General features: G+C 36.4%; 2 protein-coding genes and 1 long non-coding RNA gene across 5 annotated transcripts in view; 2 read left to right on the forward strand and 1 right to left on the reverse strand.

Annotated features, from left to right (window-relative positions):
* The window catches only part of LOC149501711 (uncharacterized), a 37,437-nt gene extending 26,574 nt beyond the window's left edge, over positions 1–10,863 (reverse strand). Inside the window, exons 1-3 of one of the 3 annotated variants that reach the window (XR_016323962.1) lie at positions 10,500–10,863; positions 10,036–10,122; positions 9,392–9,697 (exon numbers count right to left, since the gene is read on the reverse strand). This is a non-coding gene — a long non-coding RNA (uncharacterized LOC149501711). Of the gene's footprint in view, positions 1–9,391; positions 9,698–10,035; positions 10,286–10,499 lie in introns of those variants that run through there. The other 2 variants (XR_016323960.1, XR_016323961.1) reach the window with 2 other exon arrangements.
* A 492-nt stretch (positions 10,864–11,355) lies between these two features.
* On the forward strand, positions 11,356–14,737 carry LOC114245220 (BOS complex subunit TMEM147). The gene is made up of 4 exons (XM_028177304.2): positions 11,356–11,544; positions 11,621–11,762; positions 13,295–13,417; positions 14,304–14,737. The coding sequence occupies exons 1-4, from the start codon at positions 11,468–11,470 to the stop codon at positions 14,649–14,651; spliced, it is 690 nt and encodes a 229-aa protein (XP_028033105.1). The 5' UTR covers positions 11,356–11,467; the 3' UTR covers positions 14,652–14,737.
* A 1,161-nt stretch (positions 14,738–15,898) lies between these two features.
* On the forward strand, positions 15,899–25,176 carry LOC114245219 (uncharacterized). The gene is made up of 7 exons (XM_089731712.1): positions 15,899–16,467; positions 17,742–17,911; positions 18,328–18,412; positions 19,259–19,421; positions 19,702–19,861; positions 20,153–20,288; positions 20,367–25,176. Exons 1-7 carry the CDS (start codon positions 16,162–16,164, stop codon positions 20,880–20,882), a joined length of 1,536 nt encoding a protein of 511 aa, XP_089587838.1. The 5' UTR covers positions 15,899–16,161; the 3' UTR covers positions 20,883–25,176.
* The last annotated feature ends 983 nt before the right edge of the window (positions 25,177–26,159 follow it).

Here is a 26,159-nt window from a genome sequence, read left to right on the forward strand (position 1 = left end):
GTTCTTTAAATTTCCAAAAATCCAAAAGAACTAAAAAATGTTGAGGTTGGCCATAAGAAAGTTCGTATGACATTTTATCGCTGGCTCAAACTGGACGACACAGGACAACAGAAATCTGAAGGTACTTACATTAATGTCGTTAAATGCTATAAATAACAAAATGTTTACTTTATTAATATCGTCACTAGACAGATACATTTTCATTTCTTAATTTATGTGTATTAATGGGGATTAAAATTTATTTTCCATTCGATATAGTTTTTGGTAAACAACAACGGTTTAAGTACGTATGTTATTCCACTTTACGCATCAGAAACACGTAAATCTAACGAACAGAAGAGTACTCCCCTAGCAACGTCAATCCTTCGCGCACCTCCGCAAATCGTAATCCTCTTAGAAAACATTTCCAATTTAAAAAGAATTCCTCTTATCCCCGTGCGAGGAGGGCTCGCGTAAAAAATAAAAGGAAGGCCTGAACGACACGCGTCGAAACATACCTAAACTAAAATATAATACGAATGGACTCTGCCTTCCCTTAAAACCCAGTAACAGACATTTTTCTGAAAATAGTTTTTTGTCATGCAGCAGCCTCCGTCCGTCAGAATTACATTACTAACTGCAATTTCAATCAATGTTCCATACTATGTTAAATACTAAGTCATCCCAAAATCAAAATCGCGCGAGCGATCTGGATCCACAGAATATCCGATCGGTAGAGACTTTTTTGTTTTAGACAGAGAGCAACATTTTTTTGATAAATAATCCTTATTTTGTACCTAACAATTCATCGTACAAAGGCTGTATGTTGCCAAATTTCACCCCCTTTTTTACATATAAATCTTTGAATTAGTTTTGAAATCAGTTATCACACTTTTTCAAACTTACGACGATAATGGTTCGTGGTTTTGCGCTCGAGTACCTAATATTTAGTTTAAAGCACTTGCTGGGTTTTTAAGTGATACAACCGAACAGGTACAGCATTTCACAGAGTCCACTCGATTCCTTACAGGCCGCTACGTCGAAAAGGATCCATTGAAACTCCACTCAAACCGTGTTAGCTATCTATTTAGTATAAAAAGGGACGGGAATTTTCTGATCCTTTTTTATCCAGAGGTGGGTCCTTCCCCCCGGCCTCCCACTTGACGTTTACCTAAAGAATATATGTTCTGCGTACTACGGGCTCGCTCGTGTTTTGTTTGTGACGTGTGCGAATTTAAAACGAAATATTTCTGCAAACCACCAGTTTTTCATACCGTTAAAATGTTTGACTACATGAAAATACTGTTTATAATATTTTTGTGATACTCAGCTTACAAGTACTCGATTAATTAAATTTAAACCATTCAATTCCGAGTTACATACCACTTCATGGAACTCGAGTTTAATTAATAATATTTCAAGCTCAGCCAGTAGACAAAGAACACGATAACGTCATAAATTTTTACTAACTTTAAATTTTACTACCATAAATTTGAGATATTGTTAAATGTAGTACTGGCAAGCTATTGAATAAAAAAATACAATAGACTGAATTAAATCGCAGTTTCAGATAAACCAGTTCAAAATGAAGTTTAAAGGTACCTACTTCTATTACTACTACATGTGAAAACTCTTCGCATACCGGCCCTTCAATTACAGTCGGAAACTCTACATCAATTGGTGATTTGTGTATCTACATTAAGTCTGCCCGGGGCTCCTCCGACCCTCAAGCATCAGTTCAAATATTTAAAGGGCGATGGAATTAGATTTCTCTTTGAGCGGTCCGCCGCGCAATCGCATCACACACGCGGTTACAACCCGCTTCCCGGACCAACATTTCTCTAAAATCAACTTAGCAAAGACAAATTCGATTTCAGTCCCGGACAAACTTAAATTTGTATCGTTTTAGCCTTAATGTAGTGCCGTTATAGAAGCCGATATAAGCTTACAGAACGTAGCTACATTTCAAACTGTTTTGACGGTAATTAATTCCAACATTTAGTTATTTTTTTTTTAAACTAAGTGTTGGAAGGAATTAGAAAACTCTTGATACTTTTTCATAAAATTGCTAAGTATATTGAGATGAACGAACTTTTACGAACAAGTCGATGAAACAAAGTCCAAAACATTCACATCGCTGGGAGCTAGCTATACGCGGGCATAATCCAATAATTCATCCAATTTCAATTGGTTGTGTCCAGCACTATTTACCTCAAGGTATATTGGACACTGACGTCAATCCGGGGGCATTCGAAATATCGTACGTACATCCACATAAGTCGCCTGGGGATCGGTTAACCCACGTCCCAGGACGTCCCCGGCGGAGGAATCCGACTTTCCACAAAGAAAATAGCAATCAAAATTTGATTTACCGCCACCCGCGGCCATACATCAAACCGCTGTAATCCGAAGAAAGAGGAAAGCTTTAGACTCTTCCGAAGTGACGATACGATAGTGTATGGACAAACTTTAAAGAGTTTTGCCAATGTTAGCTGACATTGATTAGATTAATAGATTGATTGAAGTTTCTAAACGTTCGGCTCCGTTAGCAGTTAGCGGAAGTGACGTTGTGTAATTAAAATAAAACCCACAAGCATAATTTCCATAATTACTGGTGGTAAAGCAAGGTTAGTTAATGCACAATTTTACAATGTATGGTACTATCATTTAAAATGGTGTCCACAAGCTTCGTTTGAAGAATGACATGTCGTAGCGCTCGGGAAACACCATAGAGAGGAACTCATTCCAAAGCCGGATGATACGTGGCAAAAAATATTACTGAAAACACACTCTGTATGAACGCAGCGGTTCTAGGTAGTATAAATTTACTCTACTTCAGCAGCGAGATGATGAGAACATCTCAAACAATTCCTCAAAGCACTTAGAATTAACATATGCACAGAAAAAAACGGTATCAAGTAAATAATCGTATTTGTAAAGATCATTCGATTTCCGCACGTGTATGTCGGACCTTGTGCCCGATCCAAAGCTGAGGGGATTCGCGGCGCTGTCGAATTGAAAATCCTAGAGGTACGGACCTTTAATATTTATGACCGTGTAAAAAATACGAACACAGCACTGCTCTATGAATAAATATGTGATCAGCTGAAGTAGGGAGGGTGTGCGGAAATTGAGGAAGTGAATTTCAAGGAACACATTCCTAATAACTTTCGTTCGTTTGACGCGAGTGACGCCGTAAAAATGTATGTGATTTATTTGTGATAGGTATATCCTACGATTCAAAGCGAGGGAGGCAACGGGATATCGGATCAGACATGTCGTGTTCGTGAAATTCATAATGTATACATAATGTATGAATTGTCTTTTGTTTTCATAAATGCTTCTAGGTGTGTACCTACCTCCAATTAAATGATAATTTATTATATCAGCTCTGAACTACATTCTGAAAGGGTAACATGACTTGTGCGTGTGACGCACGGATAAAAAAACCAAAACAAAATTGTCATAAAATTATAAATACGCAAATGTCTAACTATCTTTCATTATATCGAAAAACGCTTATCCGAAAATATTTTAAACGTAATACCATTCAATGAAATGAAGACAAATTTTACGCTTAAACCCAATCAGCTGTCACGTATACAGAAATTAAATCAATTATCATTTTTATCACCGAATCATAGATCTAAATTTCAAGCGCTATACGCGCAAATTTCTGTAGTGACCACCTGCTGACCTTTACAAACCAGTCTTGGTAATGTAATAAAAAATATTGCAAACAACAGCTTCCCCAACTGTAGCAATTTTGCATCGAGATCGATCGAAGGGCCCCAGCAGAGGGATCGGTGAGCGACGTCGCGATAGGGATGTATTAGCAGGCAAGTACTTGGACGATCGACGGGGGTAGGTGATATGTATATATTTGATTTCCCTCATAGATGTTAACGGAATTGGTGTTAACTTCCAACTCAACGCTGTTTGTGCATCGGACTACCATTATTACACTCAATCAATCTGTTTTCCATAGCCTGATAGGTTAGACGACTTATTGTCTCGAGATATCTCGCATAGAAGTTGTATTGTGGTTATTTAATAACATTTAATACAACCACAAAGCTATCACTCACATGACTCGACTTATGGTATAACTTGATATAGTAAATTGTACTATGTTTTTACGGTTACGGTATAATTATTTATATTTTGACTTCACGTCGCAAGTTTGGGGTGGTAATTGCATTGTTTTAACTACGAGCGTTATTACGATAATGTCAATTCCAGGTGGACCATGATCCATCGGCCTATCTACAGCAACAGAATATAGTAGTTTAAATCCTGAACCCGAACAGGCTGGTTTCTGCGTCATACCTTCTTCAGTTCCGCAGCTGTTATGTTGTTAAATTTGAAAAGTACAAATAAAATTATACAACTTAAAATACCATAGTAATACATAGGCAGTTTGCTCTTAACACTTAAGATCAAATTAATTTTGAACCCCCATCTGAGGCGATAAAGTTATGATGATAATCAAGACTTAATATTGTGAATTATGTTAATGCAATGTTGAAATAGGCTGTTTATTTATACGTAGGTATATCAAATTGGAGTGGAGTGTTTTTATTGAGTCAGATCTCTCGTATTGGCGTACCCCGTCCGAGCGTAGTTGGAATAGCCCCTCAAGCTACCAGCAATTAGGTAGGGAAAAAACATTGGCGTACGTCAACCGTTGGCGGACAGCTGGACCATAGGTCGTCCATCCTCAAGGCCGCTAAGAAAGTGAGAAATAAGAGCTTAAAGTTACGTGTCGTAGATTCTAACCATATGTACCTACATATGCATAGTCGTTAATAATAAACGCACATATCGTCTTCTCGCATTAAAACTGTTTAATCTCAAAACTTACTAATTTTATAGGAGAGTCTTTTAAAGGTTTAACATGTGATATTTTTAATATTAATCATCTTTGCAACATTTATTTTTTATTTTTTACCAGTTACATTATCTGTCTTTTAAAGTAAGATAAAATTATGTATTACTTTTGTTAATAGTAGTCAAAACATAGGCAAACTAAACAAAAAAACACTAAAACTAAACAACGCTCTTTTAACGAAGACGCTCTTTTAATATTTTTGAACGAACGAATTTTTGACCGAATATTTTTGGAAATTGTACACTTTTAATGCCAATATAGGTAATGCCAATAAAAAGACCATATTTCTATTTCAACCGTTATTTATGCCTTCATCCTCATTCCAAGTACGGTCCAGTGTGTGAGCTATGTGGCGTTAGGGAGTTTGCATGGGGTCACCGTAAGCCGTTTCCGATAAGGCCCCCCGGCGGTCCCAACTTCGATATTCGCTTATCTGCGTGCCGCACTCGGCTGCAGCGCGCGTGACCGGAATAATGACCGTTCGCGTAAATTGAAATTATTCTTAGATTATGTCTTATTGGTTCGGGGCGATGATAAAGGTACTGTTACTGCGTATAGTTGTACATACCTAATGATCAAGTAGACAGTCAGGAAAAAAAGATAATGTGAATTTCAATATTTATAAATATATATGTATTTTTTATGTAATTGATTACTGTCTGTAGCGTGGGTTCAGTCTTCACTAGCTAGTCCCTAAGTTCTGTCTATTTAAGCTGCACCTCATTCGGATGTTGTTTGTAAAATGGCAGATACAATCTAATAGCAACGCATTAGAGAGTTTTAAGTCATAAGGTCATATAAGGTGGGCAGAGCCATGTGATTTGAATTTACAATGGGCTCCGATAATTGCTTAAAATAAGGTAAAAATGACCAGAAACAGCTGCATACAATTCTACGAGACATGGAAATTAAAAAACAAAACAATATTTCAATAAAATTATGCCCTATTAATATACTTTAGAATCTTATATGATAAGAAGATGGCACTCCGGTTCCTTCGAGCTGGGACTGCTCTCTCATATTAGACTGATCCCCTATAATGGCCAACTATCTAACTATAAGCCTGCTATCATAAAATACACAACATTAAAATGTTTCTTGGCGTTTTCGTGTAGCATACCTATTATGCATGATCAAAGGGTACAATAAAGTGTTGTGTACTGGAAACGCTGATAATTCTAAATATTTTTTAATATTTACAACGTACTACGCGTTTAGTTTTTCCCTGAAGCGCCAAAACATAAACGTCCACCACCCCAGTCGATTAGTGTTACCCGCAAAAAATCGGTACTACGGTAAACTCAAGATTGAGATCTCGCGAGCTCTCCACGGAGTCTCCACGTGACAAATGTCCGTTTCCCCACTTTTACGCTTTTTTACCCATCGAGGGTGTCACGCAAAAAAATGTACGAGGAAATTTACCTAATGGTCGTCATTCTTTATAGTCTGTCTCCATTGTCGCGCGGACAATGCGGTAATGGAGGGATTCCGTGAGCGGATTTCGACGGTTTCGCTTTTTTTATTTTTTTTCCTTTGAAATGTTCATATGGCACGTTTAGGTATAAAGACACGTTGGATCCATTATGACGATGTATCATCGACGAGTAGGCCAGTATAGAGGATTTCCCCATTCGTAATGTGCACCTGTAGTGCTCTCATAGAAGATTAAATAATATTGTAGGTATGTACCTGATTTTAATATGAATAATAAACTGCCCGTGTTGGTGATTTGTCGAATACAATAAATAATAAATAAATAAATATTTACTAACAATCACGCCACGTTAACTGGCCCCGTGGTAAGTTCGTAAAGAACTTGTGTTACAGGTACCAGATAAAGGATATAAATGTAAGATTTTTATTATACACATACATATATTTAATATACATCCATAACCCTGGAAAAGACATTTATATTTATCATACAAATATCTTCCCTTGGCGGGATTCGAACCCGCGACCCCCTTGTGTAGTGACCATGTCACTTACCACTACACCAGACGGCCGTTACAGTAGTAGGTAGTAACACAACATAAAACTGCAGGTACCTAACCCTCCTACAACACGGCAGATACGTTCCTTATTCCAATGTCCAAGGTTCCGTGTTGTGCGAAACTGTGTTATATAAGACTAGAAGTCAGTATACAAAGAAGAGTATTTTTTCCGAATGAAACATCTCGATTGTGCCATTATGTATTGTTTTACGAATATAAATAAAAAATAAACAGTAAAATGACAGTTATTTCGATACACCTATTGTGTGTTCATAGAGGTTAACGTGATCGTTATCGTGTTGTAGAAGTACCGTGTTATAAGAGGGTTTTGGGGAGTTTTTCTTTTCGTGTTCGAGTTGAATCGTGTTGTAAAATACCATGATACCAGGTTACCTGTATCTCTTTTCGGCTTCAAAATGTTGAATCCTACATAGATTTTTTAATTTATATTTTCATTGTTCAAACTACTGGTAATAATTATAGAAATTTTGTCAAAGTTTTTTTGTGCAGATAGATTACTATTTGCATAAAGATTTACATTGTTTCGCTGTTCTTTTCAAAAGTTAAGACAAGCGCACGCCCCGCCCGCGCGCCCCCGAGTATTTTTTTTTATCCTACCTAAGCTGATAGCCTCGAGAGGCTATTTCAGCGTAAAGCTAGTAGGTGATCTCACGGGGCTCAAACCTGACGACGTTGCTAACTCGAACCCTAGCAAGAGCAGTGCTTCGCAGAATCTACCACCGGATCGGAAACGCGACCCACTGAGAAGATCCGGCGAGAAACTCAGTGGCCTGTGTCTATGAGAGCGTTACTTAACTACTGTTTAATCAGCCCTTCGTATAACAAACCCTCAGCAAATACCAGTAATTACAAGGTAACGACAAAAATTCTAAAAACATAATTATGTCAAAGTGAATTTCAATCTTTCACTTTAATTACTTTGAATATTTTATTTAAATTTTAGGAATCAGGGCATGAGTCAGTAAGTCTAGGTACCATCTCATCCATTTTTAACCGCGAGGCATTCATGTCTTTTAGTTTCAATACTACACAATCGAGACATCAACCTTAAGCCTTAAGGCAAAAAAAAAAAAGCGGCTACACCTTAACTTGAGTTACGCAACTTATTAATGTTTTTAGTGTTCACTTAAATTTATAATAAACATTTTAAATATGTACATACGTTGTGTGTAGCGTGTGAGACCTAAAATAATAGTTTATAAGCAAAGCACAATACTACGTAAACGTAGCGAGATGAATATTCAATCTCTAGACATATAGGAAACATTTGCTCTTACGAAGTCAAAGGATCCTACAGTGAAAATAGTGTTAGGCTATTCATCAGAGATAAGCCATGATGACCCCAATTAGGTGGTACCTCCAAGTGCATTCCCTTATTTCACCTGCACTAGCAGCATGGTCTTTTAACTACTTTTGTGGTAACACCACATTGGTCGTAGCGCATACTTTCACACCTGTACGCGCTGGTACCATCGTCCTATTTCTGCAGTGAACCATTCTAGATTTTTCTGTCTGGTTCTCATTTCTCAAGGTATAAGGCTTACACCTTGTGATATTTATGGATTCCGATAACTATTTAGGACCAGATCGACGGAGCGCTCGTCGGCACACCTATTGCAGCTTAAAAAGTATATTATAGTTATTAAAAATATTAATTTGCTCGCAAATACTCGCTCGCGTTCTATGCGTACATGATGTAACAGTACATCCATTGTTTTTATGATTGAGTTGAAACTTTGCAATTATTGTTAGCACTTATTATAGAATACTAGCTATTAGACTAATACAACAGGCGACGAGCTGCAACAAATAATTACATTTCGGGATGTTATGCAATATTTAAATTTGAGCATTATTCCACTGTTACAAAAATAAGTATAATATAGAGTTAAGTATAATTTATTTAAAAGGACAAGTTCACAAACAAGGTACTTATTGAGGTGCATGGGACACCATTTTTTTATTTTTTTATTGTGTTTATATTTTAGGTATCTATTAAAATAAGACGTTTTTATTGCACTATCACACAAAAGAACTGCTAGATTAATTTTGATGAATCTTTTTGCCATAGTAAATTGTTTATCTCAGTGTATGATGGTGAGGTCATATTTCATATTAAATGATTATTTTAAATACTCATTATCATGCAGGAAACAGCGCAGGACAATTTCTTAGTTTTTTATGTAATTTCAAGTTTTCGGAAAATTTAGCTAATATCTGTTGATAGTGAACCTTGCCACTCAGCACAGTAGATAATGTAGTATTAGCAAACAGTTTTCATGAAAAATTTTATAGTTCAGAGCTCTATACTCAATATATTACCAATACAATATTACAAGATTGGAGTATTTAAACTATTTTAGAAGGTACTTTATTTTTCATCCAATAGAATTTATCACCTACATAAATACAAATGTGCATGTAAAGTTTTGTCATAAATAAGTACTTGAGACAAAATTTTGTCTTTTAATATTTTTCTACCTAATATAAAAACTACTATACTTACTTTGTCAGAAGCAATCCAATTTCAAATTGATTTTTTTTAAACTTATAAACACTGTTCACAAAAAAAAAAAAATCTCAGAATAATTTATTTATTTCAACTATAATCAATATATAAGTATCGTATTTCATTAATAGAGCTCAGAAATAATAAGCACAGGTTGTGTCAAAGATTTCCCAGAGAGTACTGAGGGCTCCTGTATCCGGAGAACCCACCGATATTCACCCGGAGAATTCCACCGGCACATTCAAATCTTCAAAACACAGCCTTGTCATTGGACGTTGTAACCCTTGCTCTTTTGCGCCTGTGCTAAAATATAAAGGGTTAAAAAGTTACCCCTGGGTAAAAAAAACAACCCCTTGCTTTTTTATCCCTTTCTGTAAAGATATGCCATTCGTTTTAAAATAATTTTCGATGAAATATTTTTGTGAAATAAAGGGTAATTTTAACAGTATTCTGACAGTTTTATTGGTATAAATAACCTTTTTTTTATATAAAACTATAAGATTTATTGTAGCTGTTTACAACATTTTAAAATGATTTCGATGTAACATAATTACTTATTAAGCAAGCTCATCAGCACTACAGTTCGGTTAAAAAATATTCAATTATTATTTAGATATTTTTAAAATTCATTTCACTCTTACCTTCACAAGTATTAAGGTTGAAAAAAGTCCTTTTTACTACATACTACTGTTAGCAATAAATTGTAATAATTTTACATCACTAATAGGCTGAAATAAAATTTTCAAAAGTTCAAACCTTAAATAATTAGATTGTAAAAATAACAAATATATGTAGGTACTTATGTAACATTTTAAGCCAAATAAATAAATTTTAGCGACAAGCGTCCGGAAACTTCAAGTGACATTAACAAAGTTTGTGTTTCATTAATTGATTGACCTTTGGCAATTTCAGGATCCTAATATTTTAAAGTAAATAAAACACAGACAGACAAATAACATAGCACTGAGCTTGTTTTATAAAATAATTCTTTAGGATATTTTTGTTTCACGTGTTATATTTCTGAACGTACGGACTTAGTTTTATCCACTAAAATTAAAATTAAATAAGTACTTCCTATTCTCTAACTTTATCATCATACTCTCACCTCAAAACTATAAACCAGTAAATAATATCAAGAAACGAATCATTTTCTTCTTTTTTGACTTCAATACAAAAGTAAAAGTAAATGAACTCTCAAATCCAGTTTTTTTCAAGGGATTTTATAACCTGGTAACTAAAACCTTTAGGTCAAGTCTTATTTTTATTTTTATGAAAAATGATAATATGGTATGAAATGAGATGATTTCATACCATATGAAATATAATCTCAGTAAAATGGTGGTCATTTACTGAGATTTTTTCAATGGAATTTTTGGAGGATCCCGAGAAGCTACGTTCAGCAGCTTTATTTCATTTTCCCACATTTGTGCACTTTCACAGACACTAAACAGTTAATAAACCACCGTTATTACACACATTTAAACCTGAAGAAACACTAAATAGACAAATTAAAACAAATCACACAACTTCACTCCTCGCGTTCCCGCCAAAAAGTTCTCAAATCGTTTTTTTTATGGAATTTTATGACCTGGTAACTAAGACCTTTAAGTCATGTCTTATTTTAATTTATATTCTTATTTTTATAAAAAATGATAATATGGAGATAAATGAAATTAATTGAAGATGATTAATTTGAGACATTAATCAACTGGGATGATATTAAATGAAATGAGATGATATGGGACGAAATTAAATCTCAGTAAAATGATGGTCATTTACTGAGATTATTTCAGTGGACTTTTGGAGGATCCCGAGAAGCTACGTCCAGTGGCATTGTTTCATTTTCCCATATTGTGCATTTCATTTCACTTCATATTTCCATAAAAATAGAGTTTATATTAAAATAACTCTTGACTTAAAAGTTTTCGTAACCAGGTCATAAAATCCCTTTAAATTTTTTTATTTTATCTGATGAGGTTAAACATAGACAATACGCTAGGTTATAAGTTTATAGCAAAATTTATTCAGTAAAATTAGTTTAATTTTTAAGTAGACATTTAAATAAAGTACAAAATGACCCTATATCACTTCGGGAATTGCTTAGCCTTAATATATGCACCTTATCATATGGCTTACAAATATTCTGGGATGTGAGTAGTCATTTGTTTAACTTTCATGTAAACTCGGTAAACTGATCATTTATTTCTTGATTTTCGTGTATTACAGCTCGGAATATGCTTCGTTTTCTAAGTGCGTGTATGCTGGAGGATTATATATTTTCACTCAACTTTGCAAAATGCTACTGTTAGCAACATTTTTTCCGGACTCTGATAGTAGTCCCGTTGAAGGTGAATATAATGTGATTTTGGTGAGTTACTTAGAAAAATTATGACGATATCTCAAAGAAAACTCAAGTATCTACGATTATAAAGAAATAAAAAGGTCAAAAATATATCATACCCTTATTTAAAGGTAGTATTCAAGATGTTTAGATAGTGTACGTAAGTAACCCAGTTTCAATAAGATTTTTTCTGACCATCCTAAAAATACTGGTGGTGTGACCTCTTGTGAGTCCGCGCGGGTAGGTACCACCGCCCTGCTGATTTTTGACGTGAAGCAGTAATGCGTTTCGGTTTGAAGGGTGGGGCAGCTGTTGTAACTATACTTGAGAACTTAGAACTTATATCTCAAGGTGAGTGGCGCATTTACGTTGTAGATGTCTATGGGCTCCGGTAACCACTTAACACCAGGTGGCCTATGAGCTCGTCCACCCATTTAAGCAATAAAAAAAATAAAAAATGTAAATAAGAATTTTTTAATAATAATTTTCAGATATCTGTTTCACTCCACCTTAAAAAGTATTGTTCTACAAAAAAATTTAACAGTATTGGTACTTGGAGCTGATGAATGATTAGACTACTTTTAACAATAGCTGCTCTATGATGAATTTACAATCAAAATTATTAATTCTTGGAGCTTTAAGTGTATGAGGTTTAGGTACAATTCCAGCATTTCTTTTCCGTTTGGGTCAGCAGAGCTGATATACCACAGTGTTTTTTTTTTGTGTGTGTAGCATATCCAATAAATGTTCATACACAGCTTTCCCGATGAAGAAAAACATTGTAATTAATATCTAAGTAATTCTTCTAAGCCCAAGTGAGTAGAGAGACAACACTAATTTGTCTGTTTTTACAGAAAAGCAATCATGAGTTCTGGTTTGATGAATTCAATACTATAAGATTGAAGTCATCTCTAAAGTTGCGTAGACATTCAGTATGTGATGTCTAGGTACTCCCTTTTCAAACCCAATTAGACTTAAAACTTCTGTACCAAATTTTCTTAATTCTACTAGTTTTAAACAAGTAAGAATTTAAGAAAATTTACTATGATCTGTCTTTTTTGTCTTTTGACAACCTGAGTTTCATATATTTTACAGCACATTTTAATATACCCCTTGATCGGTTTTCAAGACTTTTTGGACTATTAAACAGCATTTCTATTGCCAATGCTTATTGACCAATATCCTATTAATAAAGTTTTTGATTTCGAATTCTTATAGACTAATATAGACCAATAGAGTATAATTTGACTTTTCACTAATTGCTTAAGCTATTGGAAAATTTCAACTAGTGGGATTGGCTGTATCCTAACTCCTCTATATCCTTATGTATTATAATTAAATTGTATGTGACTAACATGGTCCTTGCTGGGTTTCAACCTCGAATCAAGTGTGATCAAACATTAATCTAAACCAAATATAATAATATAAAACCAAACCAAACCAAACCAAATAACCAAACCAAACCAAATATAATAAAATATAAATCAATCCAATAGTAATATTAACAATATTAAAAATACTACCAATATAGGAAATATAACATATTTTTTTTGTTTCAGGAAATACTGAAGTCAACAGTAGATTTTGCTGATCTACTGGGCATATACTTTGCATTAAACTCTGTGCCTGGTAAAGGCCATGCTAAGATCCTTACATCAGCTATTGGATGGGCCAGTGCTGAAGTATGTATTTAATTCAGCAGATAATTAAAGTTAAAATGTAATTTATATGCCTGCATGAATTTGTTCTAGTTATTTTTATTATTGTTAAAAAATAATTGTAGAATATGAAAGTAAACTTTAAGAGCTCACTTCCATGCAATCGGGCTTGTAAGTTGGATGACTGTACTTGGTCCTCATGTCTAAATCTGCATCCATATAGCAATCTTGAATACAACATTTGTCACTTAAATAATAGCTCTAATATAACTTACATTGGGATATCAATAAGTCTTAAAACATACCAATTTATTACTTGTTTTTTCCAATGGAAAACACATTCATCTATGACTTCACAGTTAAGAAATTAAATTGTGTAATAAAACTTACTTTTGCAAAACTTAAGCTTCTAAGCCATGTAACCATGTAAGCTCATAGTTACTTCATAGTAGTCATGTATACCTATCTGACAACCATTATATGGCACAATTGAGTCATCAACCTCATCACTCAAGTTGACTGCCTGCATGTACATCGTAATGTATTTAATTCCAGTTACCACTTAACACCAGGTGGTCTGTGAGCTTTTTCACCCCATGCAAAAAGAATGTTTTATTTTTCCTGTTACATTCTGTAAATTATTATTTTTGGTTCACTATATCCCCAGGCAAGTAAAGGAAACATAGTTCAAACAGCTAAATCTAGTAATTATATTTAGATTATGAAATTATTATCCTTTACATGAACACACGCTCAATACCTATACAATATTAGTACTGAAGGGCTACGAAGCATTACATACAATGAGCCCTTACTTGCACCTGAAGCTCTACATGAGTTTTATTCCCAATTGTCTTTTTTTTAACTTTTCATTTTCTATTACAATAATCACTTTCATTGTGTATTTCAGTTGGTAGTAACACGTACTGTGTTACTCTGGGTGGGAGCAAGAGGCTCGGAATTTGACTGGCGCTATGTCCGTTCCTGTGCCGAATCTAACGTGGCACTGATACAGCACGCTGCCACTGCTACTCTAGTCTGGCTGTGGACAAGAAGTGACTTGCCCAAAAAGCATTCTCCTATTGTTGTCAGCTTGTTAGCTCTCACTCCTTATAGAGCACTAATCGAAGAAGCAATTGGAAGTATATTCCACTTAAGTGCATGGGCATTGGTAGCTGTACGAGCTATCCACGCTTCAGCAGTTGGCCTTTCTGCTCTAGCTACTTATGCAATTTTGGCTCAACAGATAGGAATATAATTTATGGTAGTACATATAAATTTATAGTTGAATATATTGGTTGTAGTTATTGTCAATAAAGTGTTATATATGGAAGAACAATTCAATTTGTAGTTTTGATTTATTAAATTAATGTACATTTATATGGAAATGTTATATTTGATAATATTGTTTTAAAAAAATACTAAGCAAAAAAGTCTTATAAACAATAAATCAGTGTTAAAACAGATAAAATTATGAAATTGAAAACAAAATAATTTTGAATACCATGCGTTGACGAAGTGGATGAGGAGAGCTGAAGACTGGGCTCAGTGTGGGAGAGGCTTATGTCCAGCAGTGAGCTGATCATGATGATGCGTTGAACTAGTGGGAACACCATAATCACACAAGCAGTACACAGATTTTATAAATATTAAGAGATATCTGTAAATGGGTGGTAAATGGTAATGTTTGCGTTGATGTTATTTCTGTTATATAATTACTATATTTAATTACCAATTTATGAACTATAAAGTTTGGTAAACGAGCTCCCAGCCTACCTAGCGTTAAGTGAAATTTATCTATGGAATCTATAGACATTACAATGTCAACGCTTCCATCTAACTTGAGACAAGGTCTAAATTTCAAATGTATAATATAGTGGTTAAAAGACTGTCCCGCCCTCCAAACCGCAACCCGTGACCCATGACGCGGCAGGAATAATACCATAGTAATAATACTTTCAGAGGTAAGTTCATGAACCTCTAATTTAGAAGCCATGAGCTATGCTCATCCACGCCAATAAAAAAACACATGTAGCACATTTTTTTTTATTTTTTTCCCCTGCCTATGCTTATAGCCTTGTGAGGCTATTTCAAACTGGAGTGTTGCTAACACTGGCCCTAGCTAGGGCAGTACTTCACAGAATCTACCACCGGATCGGAAACATGACCCACTGAGAAGATCCGGCGAGAAACTCAGTGGGCTGTATGTGTGTGGGTTAATTCGCTCGTCGAGCCCTTCGTCGCAAGCGACGGATTCAAATACTCGTAATAATGATTGTATACTTGATAAAAAGTGCAAAAGTGTAGGAAATTGTAACAAAATCTTAATCATAACAATTTTTAAAACAGTTTACCGCTATTTTACTGTGAAAATATTTCAATGAATTACACCTCATAGTCAGTTTTACATAAATCGTGTTTCATTTAATTCGCTCCATTCCAATTTTTGGTAAAGATTTAACTGAAAGTCTTGATACCATCGCTTTTTGTGTTTAAAAAAATGAAACTACAACTATGCTACGTCAAAGTCAAAATGGCGAAAATAAAATATATTTTCCTTTCAGAAAAAAACACAAGCGAAGACGTGTGAGCTTTTGTGTCACTTATAAAATATGCTTGTAATATAAATTTAAATTGTTAATATGAAAGCAAAGTGATTAAAAATATCCGAAACGTGCGTATATGGCAGTACTTGGAAAGCAAAAAAAAAATGTTGATGTTTGTTATAAATTTATGTTTTATATAAGTAACTTTCGCAAGAAGTCGCGATGTTGACTACCGTGATAATGTTATTCTTGGCAAAAACGTCGCTAGCTTACGAAATGCGATGCAGCGATCAAAAAAATGAAAGTGTTAGTTTTATGCCGTCGAACGACGGTGTCATGGGTCGGTACGTAGTGGAGGTATGCATGAAGTCCATTCCAAATCCTAAGGAATGGGCTCTCGATCTCATGGTCGAAGAGCGCGCTCGCACGTACTCAAAGACCCTTTATGCTAGGAAACCTGGAGAAACGCATTCAATGTTCAAAGCCTACTATACAGATGAAAATTTCAAAGAATTGAATTGTACACACGTAAGTACTGCCTTAGCCTCGATATTTTCAATTATTTACGAGGGATTTTTAGACATGCTCACACATATAAGTTCATCTTGACTTATTACTGTTAATGATAAATTATAACAGTGGTAAATGTTTTACAAAAATTTTAGTTGTTGCTATTAAAATTGTCCAGCTTCCTAAGGTAATGAGGTTTAGATTCTTCTCGTGTCTGAGGTAGACAACAGCAAACATGTCTCTTGTCTGTTTATAAGTTACTTATAGATAATAATTATCGATAATATTTCGAGTTGACTACCATTAAGTGGTCTTGTTTTTTTATATTTAATAATGGTATTATACCAAAACAAATACTTCAAGTAAAAATCACTTACAATTTGAAGTAATCAGGGCCTAAAGGATAAATGTATTGAGTGATGTAAATGAAACAAAGCCACGGATTGACATTAACATTTTTAAAGTGATAGTATTCGGTCAAGAGACCTAGGCTAGCTTTTATTGAGACATGCTATCTTTTATCCTAAAAAAAACATCATACCTATAAGAAATTGTTTCATTATCTTTAGAAAAATGTGTCAATTAACACATTTTGTTGGCCAAGCAAGCAAAGCCACAGTTAATATTTCAGTAATAATTATCAAACCTAGAATTTTTTAAATTTACTTCAACAATCAAATCAACAAATTTATTAGCCGTACAGGTAAATTTATTAGCCATCACGATAGGAACCACTACAGCTGACCCTACTTATTTCTACCATCAATTAGTGAATTTCACCTAAAACTAAATGCATGATGATAATAACCTAATGGTACCCATGATATGATGTCTATGGGTTCTGGTAACTTTTTAGCACAAAGTGGGCTGAGTTATCTACTTATCTATGTGAACAAAAAAGTAACAATGTTGCTATTATAACTGTAATATAATATTAATTTGGTTGTCGACGTTGCCCAAAATACATCATCACGGACCATCCTGATCCACTAACGGTGCTTATAGGTACCCCAAGTACTGGTCATCATTCTCGTCGAACCCATCGCTTGCGACGAAGGGCTCGGTGAGTAAATTAACCCACAGACGCTGCCCACTGAGTTTTTATCTGGATCGTCTCAGTGGGTCGCATTTCCAATCTGATGGTAGATTCTGCAAAGCATGACTCTTGCTAGGGTTCGTGTTAGCAACATTGTCAGGTTTGAGCCCCATGAGCTCACCTAGTAGCCCGGCAACACTGACATGGTCTCTCAAGACCACCAGCTTAGGTAGGAAAAGAAAAACTTTGGTTGCAGGTGTGCTTGACCCTTAACTTTGAGATGATATTTAGCAGCTGTTACTTATTGGTGTCTGTTTTAACTGGAGATTATACTGGCACACCATATCTTACATATCACAACATTACAAATAACTACACAAGAAATAACTTTAGTGGAGAGCCCATAGTCAGCTACTATGGGCATGAGTAAGTATTTTGCAGTTAGCATTTTTTCCCTGCATTATTGTAAAAGCCTTGAGAAGTGTGATTTCATTGAAAAATTGATATTCATTACCCTGAATTAAAAAGTTTTTGTATTTACAAATAATAAAAAGAATAATTGAGTATAGGTATCAGGGCAACATCTATCACTATGCCTGAGAGCAGTACATAAGGTAAATTTAGCTCTGCATATAGCTCCTAAACAACTGTCTTGTTTTTCAACTTCTTATCACGATTGTTAATCTGTGTTAATAACAAAACAGTTTAGATTGGGACTTTTTGTCACAAAGGGTCAGTAACATTTATACTGCAATATGGATACTGGTAGTCATATTATAATACTAAATTGGACTAATGTACTCTATATCAATTGCAATAAAAATATAATTTTTTAATTACAGAAAATTTGCAAGCATCGATTTCTATACAGCAGCTCCACCAGATCTTTACAACATATTCCTCTGTCCGAAATCAAATTTGCATGCGGTAAGATATTACAATATTTCTCAGTTTTTATCAAAAAGTTCATAAGAGTATAAAAAAAAAAAAATATTTCCAAGCCTAATGCACTCTTCATGAAAATAGATAAATTCTTAGGGATTGGCTGGTATACTGATGATCCATCAGAGGAATAGCACTACTGGGTGGTTTATAACAATGGTGAAGTAGAAGATGATCAACCAAATATTGTGATTGTAAGAAAATCCCAGTGTTTCAAATTTTTTTTGTAGTTAAGCTGTAGCTGGCCACAAATTATGATTGCAACTTCTCATTTTTGGGTCCAGAGTTGATGATTTTGAGTCCAAAAAGTTGACCTTATGTGACCATAGCCGACCATAGCTACTGGATGATTCAGTCGACTCTCAAGCTTAAATAAATATTGATTATTTTTTTGTAGTGCTAACTAGAATTGCAGTAGAATACACTTTATTGTAACTTTTAACTGATTGTGATCCTTTTAAATGTTTATTGGACCTGTGTTAGTGCTAGTATTTAATTTAGTTAGTATATTAGTAGTTAGTTAGTATATTAGTGCCTACTAGAATGTATAGACATCCAAAATAGTAGTTTTTTTTCAATTTAGTGTGAACATAAAATTTTAGTTAAATAACTTCTTACATTTGCTTAAGAAACTGTTTGTTTACGCCCATTACTTATTTAAAAAATTATTGAATGTTTATTATTATGTATTATGTTTAAGATTATCAATATAAGTGAAAATCTTGAATTCGCTTTTTACTCCTATTATTTTTAATTAAAAGTTTTGTTGTGTGGTGATGAGGTTTTCTAATATTGTTTTGTTAAATCTCAGCCATTCTTTTTTTCCAACAGAACTGCTTGAATATGATGAACAATTGCACCATAACTTTCTCCCCGGCGAAGGTCCACTGTTCTCTCAGTGAGGCTGGTTGCCACATCTTGGAACTGAGCGTGAATGAGGCACCTTGGAAACATGGGATGTTCAAGAACCAATCCAACACTATCTATGAGTTTTGTAAGTTTATAGCTGTAAGGTATAATTAGTAACTTCGCATTTCTTCATGCTATTTGTCATCGCCAGATATTCATCCACAATAATAAGACCAGCGGTTGGTTTCGTTTTGTTTCCCGCGGGTGCCATGACTCACAATGATAAAAATAATGAAACGTCAAAATACAATGAACCATGACGGGCCCCTGACATCGCTGCTGTCAATTGGCGGCAGCTATCACGTTGCATCAGGTGAGCCACAAGCTGGAGTGGCACAGTGTGATGATGCGTAGCGTGCGTGCAGGCTGGCGGCCGGGCTCGGCGCCCACGGTGAGCGGCTGGGGAGGCGGCGCGGCGTGGCTGGCGGGCGCTGTGCTGGCGGCCGCGGCGCTGCTGCTGCTGGGCTGCCGGCTCCGCGCCTCGGCCCACTTCCGGAAGCGCGTGCTCTACTACTGGACCAGGAGGTGATATTATAGTTGCGCTCGCACTCTAATTGACTTCACCAAATCTTATCAATATTTTTGAGTGAAATACAAGGGTTTCAAAACAATGAAGGCCCTCTTTAGACTAAAATTAAACTGTGATATAGTTGGTATACGGCACGGCAATGTTTGTAATTACTAGTATTTAACCACATGTGCTATGCCAGCTGAATTGTCACCATCGAGCACGTCAAATCCAAAAACAATCCGTTAACCCCATACAAACAGTCGACATTGTGTATGAGACGATCAGGGCCGCGCGTCACGTTGCAGGAGCGAGACGGCGGCCCCGCCCCCGCCCCCGCCCCGCGGCGCCCCCGTGCTGCTGCTGTACGCGCGCGAGGGCGCCGCCGGACAGCGCGTCGTCAACTCGCTGCGGGACCTGCTGCAGGGGACTTGCGGGGTCAAGGTAAGGCTGGGCCGTGACGGAGGGACGAGCGCGGGCGGCTGCGGTCCGCGCTCACGTCGTCGCACGTGTGTGTCGCAGGTGCAGGACGTGTACAGCGCGGAGTGGCAGCGCGCGTGCGGCGCCGACCCCGCCGGAGCCCTGCGCGCCGCCCTGGAGCCGCGGGGCTGCGTGCGGCTGGTGCTGCTGCAGACGCCGGCGCTGGGCGCGCTGCACGCCGCCCCCGCCGCGCCGGACGCGGGCCCGCTGCTGGGCGAGCGCGTGCTGTACCGCGCGCCGCACTTCGCCGACACGCTGCTGCCCTACGCGCTGCGCCTGCTGGCCGGCACGGCGCACCTGCGCGCGCCCTACCGCCGCCTCTACCTGGCCACGCTCACCGAGCTGGACACGGACGTGTTCCCGCAGCTCGTCCCCTACGTGCGCTACCGCCTGCCCGACGCGCTGCCCGCCCTGCTGCGCGACCTGGGCGCGGGCGCGGGGGCGGAGGGGGCCGCGGGGGACGCGCACGACCAGCTGGCGGCCGCCATCCAGGAGTTCGTGGTCCACGTGAGGAACAACCCCGACTACCTCACGGAGGAGCTCGTGCTGGTGTCGTGACCCGCGCCGCGCTCACCAGGGCTCGTGTCCGCGAAGCTTTGGCCGGTGTTGTGCGCGTGAACTTAACTTAAAGGCATATTACTGTTATAAAATCAAGTAAGTACAAATAAGTTTTTGGTTTGATTTGTGTAAACTTAAAAAATAGGATCTCATGTATTTACAATTTAAACAAATATTTATAGAAAGAGCCGCGCGACACGCCACGTGCGCGCTGTACAGTGAGTGCCAAAGTTACAGTCTGCATCCGGGTGGGAGGCAATAATATTCACTTGGCATTTCTATTTTGTTACGAAGTTTATACACTTTTAGATAAGTAATGGCCAAATGGGGTGATTCGGGACAAATTCCAACTTAATGAACAATTTTAAGATAGTTCTTGATGTTTAAAATGCTATATCAGGATCAAAATGATTGAGTCTTGGGGCTATCTTTGTTATCCAATTTAAAGCTATGCAATTAGCATTCCAGTTTAAGCCAAAAAAGCAAAAATAGGTGCTATCCCTATTTAGCCAGAAATTGCTGTTATAGGGGACAAAATTAGTGTTAATAGGGAAATTTGCTAAGGCTGGCACTCCTTGGTTTTAATTAATTTATTTATTTAGTTGCACCAACAAAGTGATCATCAATAAAAAACATTGAAAAACTGACAAATGACAAAAGTACATGGCAGATGGCATGAATTATAGGTGCAATCGACAGTGCATTGACAACAAAAATAAAAATATATAACTAAAACTTGATTACATTTAATTACTTATGATTAATTTATATTTACTTGGGAATTTACCCGCGACAGATTTTTCTTGTAAGTTGTGAGACAATTAGAAAAAAACATCTATTTCATCACTTAAAATTAGTTCAACGCAATCGGACAACTCCGAATGAAAATTGACGGAGACCGCGCTATCGTGGAGATTATTGTAGTCCCAAAGGATTCTGTTTAAGGGAGAGTAAGCACCTAAATTCGAACGAGCGAGCTTTCTTGTAAGCGGTTTATATTTCTTTGTTCTTAGTAAGTACTTAGGGGCTGATATTTTTATCTGGGTTAAGAGATTAGGTTTGTCCGTTGTTCCATGAATTAATCAGGTGGATACCCCCACTCTGAACAAATATTAATATATTTTATTATGTATTACTAACACATTTTTGTCCACCTTGAGGTTTCATCGTTCTTGTTACATGTCTGTGCAAAACCGACTTACTTATGGTAAATTGCTTAGGTATTTCAACTAAAGACTTATTCCTAATTTCATAGGCTTCTATTACTGTTTTTAATATTAAGGGATCATATCTCTTATAAGGATTTGCACTCTTTGATACGTACACGCGAGACACATCTAAAAATAGAAAACAACATGTAACTGATAATATAAATATTTGCCAAACAATAAAATAACACTGCATTGATAATTTTGAATAAAAGTTCTAGACGAAAACATCATGAATAAACCAGATTCTTACCAACAAATTTAAAAAATATTGTTATAACTACATAGACAACCCTACAAACCTGTACCTATTTATACTTAGTTTGTTTCCATTTTACTTATTCTCATCCCAATTGACCCCTTTTTCGTTGTTATTTGTACCTGAGACGTCCCCAATATCCCCAAAAACAACAGATTTTTACATGTATTTTTATTTTATCAAAAACATTAAAACCAATAACAACTGAGATTTACCTTTAATATATATGATGGTTCAAACACTAAATAACGTTTATAAATCACAGTCCTCTTCTATTATTATTAGATAAATAAAAGAAATCAAAGTTTCTTAGACTAAAATAATTACCACCGCAAGAAGTTAATTTGAAACGCGATTTTTTATAAGTTAGCAGCAATTATCATGCATATTCAGAGTTGTTTTGTGAACTTTCAACATTCTACTATTACACTACAAAAAATAGAAGATTTTGAAACGATTAAAAAACTAATATTAAGCGAAAGATTTTCCTGGTTTTTTCCCCATTCCTCAATCCCTAACCGCCCCTTTTTACGGTACTGTTTGTTAAATTCAGTCATTTTAATAGGTAACATTTGCCGTCTGTCAGCTTTATCTTCATAGTGAAGTGACCTGCTTAAAAACATCGATCAAAGTGAATGAATCGATACGAACTTGAAACATATGTGAATTTTAAAAATCATCAGGCGAATCCCTGTCCCATTATTATTTTTTCTGTCGTAAATTTAAAGAGCAAAATAAGACAAGTACGTAATTCAACAAAAATGCTGCATTTATTCAGTTGAACTATCAGAACTGTTATTAATATTGTTATATTCATCGCTGCTGTCAGCATTGAGATATTATTAATTCATTTGTCCAGTCTTCTGCAGTGACTTCTGCACACTGCTTATAAAAGTCGTCGTGGCCTAAAGGATAAAACGTCCGGTGCACTCGTATATAGCGATGCAACGGTGTTCGAATCCCGCAGGCGGGTACCAATTTTTCTAATGAAATACGTACTTAACAATTGTTCACGATTGACTTCCACGGTGAAGGAATAACATCGTGTAATAAAAATCAAACCCGCAAAATTATAATTTGCGTAATTACTGGTGGTAGGACCTCTTGTGAGTCCGCACGGGTAGGTACCACCGCCTCGCCTATGTCTGCTGTGAAGCAGTAATGCGTTTCGGTTTAAAAGGTGGGGCAGCCGTTGTAACTATACTGAGACCTTAGAACTTATATCTCAAGGTGTGTGGCGCATTTACGTTGTAGGTGTCTATGGGTTCCAGTAACCACTTAACACCAGGTGGGCTGTGAGATCGTCCACACATCTAGGCAATAAAAAAAAACATCAGATTCATCATTTTGGCAGTACTGAAGGGTGGTTCAGTATTGTTTATATTCCAATTTATAGCCAGGTAAACATAGTCAGTAAAATCAGTCCAATAAAAAGTCGGGTCAGAAGAAAATAGCAGAGAGCACACCAAAAACAGTCACTTCGCACAACGACAGAAGGCTGCGTCATGCAATGGCGTCATCGATAGGCACTGGTGTTGCCAACAACATCCCACCTACATTGTACCTAACATCAATTATTTTTCTATTTGTTTTTTGTATTTATATAGTTAGTTAAAAGAATAATAAATATAATTGTGTTTTATTATAATCACAACGTGGTTATTGATCACAAGTAATCATTGCATTCGATTTTACTTATCAGCTTTCGATTTTTAGAGTAACATCCCTAGTGTTTAAAAAGAAAAAGTGTTAACTGACGAAACATTGTAACAACGTTCAGTTCTTTAGATCAGAAATTGTTTATTATTGTTAGAATGGTTTATTAGTGAAAGCAAATCGTAAAATTACTCGTATCGATCATTATTACAATAAATATGTAATCATAATTGAAAAAAGTGTGCAGTTGTAACAAAACGAAAAAATATATTATTTTGCCCGCCGTTACAAGGCTACGTTGTAGAATTTTGATGAATTGTCAAATGTTACCTATTAAAATGACCTATGTGTAGAGATTGTAATTTTTACATATTTTTAGGTATAATTGTATATTTATAGGTATAATTGTATTTTTATAAATAAATATTGTTGTATAGTTATAAGGTGCATTTTTGTAACGACCTAAGAATGTAAAAAAAAATTAAAGATATGTAAAGTCAAGTTATTAAGTCGTGGATTGTATTTACTGTAGTAAATTAATATAAAGCTTTTAAAACAAGTCCACACACAAAGCTGGTAAGTTTCGTCCGGGCGCCCGCAATGACACTCGCCGATATAAGTTCGAATAAAAGCAGTTGAAGTCGTCGCAGGCTGCGGGGCGAAGCGCCCGACGCGCTCGGACCGGACGCGGCGCCCGGGGCTCGAATCCCGCCGGTGGGGACCGATTTTGCTGATGAATATCCATACTTGATACTAACGATTGACTCCCACGGTGAAGGAATAACATTGTGTAGTAAAAATCAAACCCGCAAAATTATAATTTGCGTAATTACTGGTGGTAGGACGTGTTGTGAGTCCGCACGGGTAGGTACCACCGTTCTGTCTATTTCTGCCGTGAAGCAATAATAATACTTTTCGGTTTGAAGGGTGGGGCAGCCGTTGTAACTACTGAGACCTTAGAACTTATATCTTGGGTGGCGCATTTACGTTGTAGATGTCTATGAGCTCCGGTGACCACTAAACCCCAGGTGGGCCGTGAGCCTGTCCACACATCTAAATAATAAAAATAAAAAACAAATTTGAGGTACACATGTTTGTGTCTAAGTGTACACGCCTGTGCTTCCGAGTGAGCTCTCTGTTCGATGTTGTCCAATAAAATTAAACAATCAAATATGACTTTTATTTATTAATTATTAAGAGAATACAAATGATTTGTAAAACACTTAATTTAGTTGGAATAATAAACTCGCGCTCTAAACAACGCATTATAAATTACAAAAATAGTGCAGTGAACCTTAATGTTATGTTACCAGACGACCTTATTTGTATCTTCGAAAATAAACTAAACGTCCATGTAAAATGTAACAGCATGTGAAAAGTCATACAATATAACTGTTGTACTATCTGCGTGATGCGATGGTCAGAAGTGTTTACGGCGCTCCTCATGTTATCCGGCTACCGAACCACAAATACGCCCGAACCACAAATAACCAATAAATATAATAATACAAATAATAAATCATATAGTGTAGAGACACCTCGGAACCTTGCTCCCGCGAGGATGGTAACCGTCCAGGCTGTTCACACACACTCTAGTACTAGGTTGCGACGGTCACGTCCCGGTATATATCGAAGTATATCAGAGAAAGTGTGAAAGTAGCCCCGGTAATTAACAAATTAAAAAGCGGACGGTTAGCGTGGTATGGATATGTGATGCTTAGAAAGAAGATGCGTGTGACTAGGTGTATGGAAATGGTAGTGTAAGGTAGAGGGAGAAGAGGTCGTCCGAAGATGACATGGATGGAGTGTGTGAATGACGATATGAGAGAAAGAGGAGTGAGCGTTGAGATGCCTGCTGATAGAATATAATGAAATAGAAAAATTCGCTGTGCCGACCTAGTGGGATAAGGTGGAGAAAAAGAAGAAGAAGAGACGTCCTGATGTAGTGTACTATCTATTGATGATCCACTAGGTGATAACGATTACGGACTGACGACAGTACGTACTATCCGGAGCTCGAAGGAGCCAAACTTGTTTACACGTAAGCTCGGGCGTTTTCTTAGTAAAATCCTCATTCAATTCGTTGAATACAATTTTTACTTTTATTTGTTCAGTTACTTTAGAAGTCGATCATGGTTTATTCAAAAATACAGA

Source organism: Bombyx mandarina, chromosome 12 (genome assembly GCF_030267445.1).
Source record: "Bombyx mandarina strain Sakado chromosome 12, ASM3026744v2".
NCBI classification, from domain to species: domain Eukaryota; kingdom Metazoa; phylum Arthropoda; class Insecta; order Lepidoptera; family Bombycidae; genus Bombyx; species Bombyx mandarina.

Coding starts and splice junctions, on each gene's coding strand:
- LOC114245219 (XM_089731712.1), top strand. CDS start 16,162: ATGTTGACTACCGTGATAATGTTATTCTTGGCAAAAACGTCGCTAGCT. Junction 18,413..19,258: donor CGAAATCAAATTTGCATGCG/GTAAGATATTAC, acceptor TTTTTCCAACAG/AACTGCTTGAATATGATGAA. Junction 19,422..19,701: donor CAACACTATCTATGAGTTTT/GTAAGTTTATAG, acceptor GCGTGCGTGCAG/GCTGGCGGCCGGGCTCGGCG.
- LOC114245220 (XM_028177304.2), top strand. CDS start 11,468: ATGACCCTATATCACTTCGGGAATTGCTTAGCCTTAATATATGCACCT. Junction 11,545..11,620: donor GCTTACAAATATTCTGGGAT/GTGAGTAGTCAT, acceptor CGTGTATTACAG/CTCGGAATATGCTTCGTTTT. Junction 11,763..13,294: donor GTGAATATAATGTGATTTTG/GTGAGTTACTTA, acceptor TTTTTGTTTCAG/GAAATACTGAAGTCAACAGT.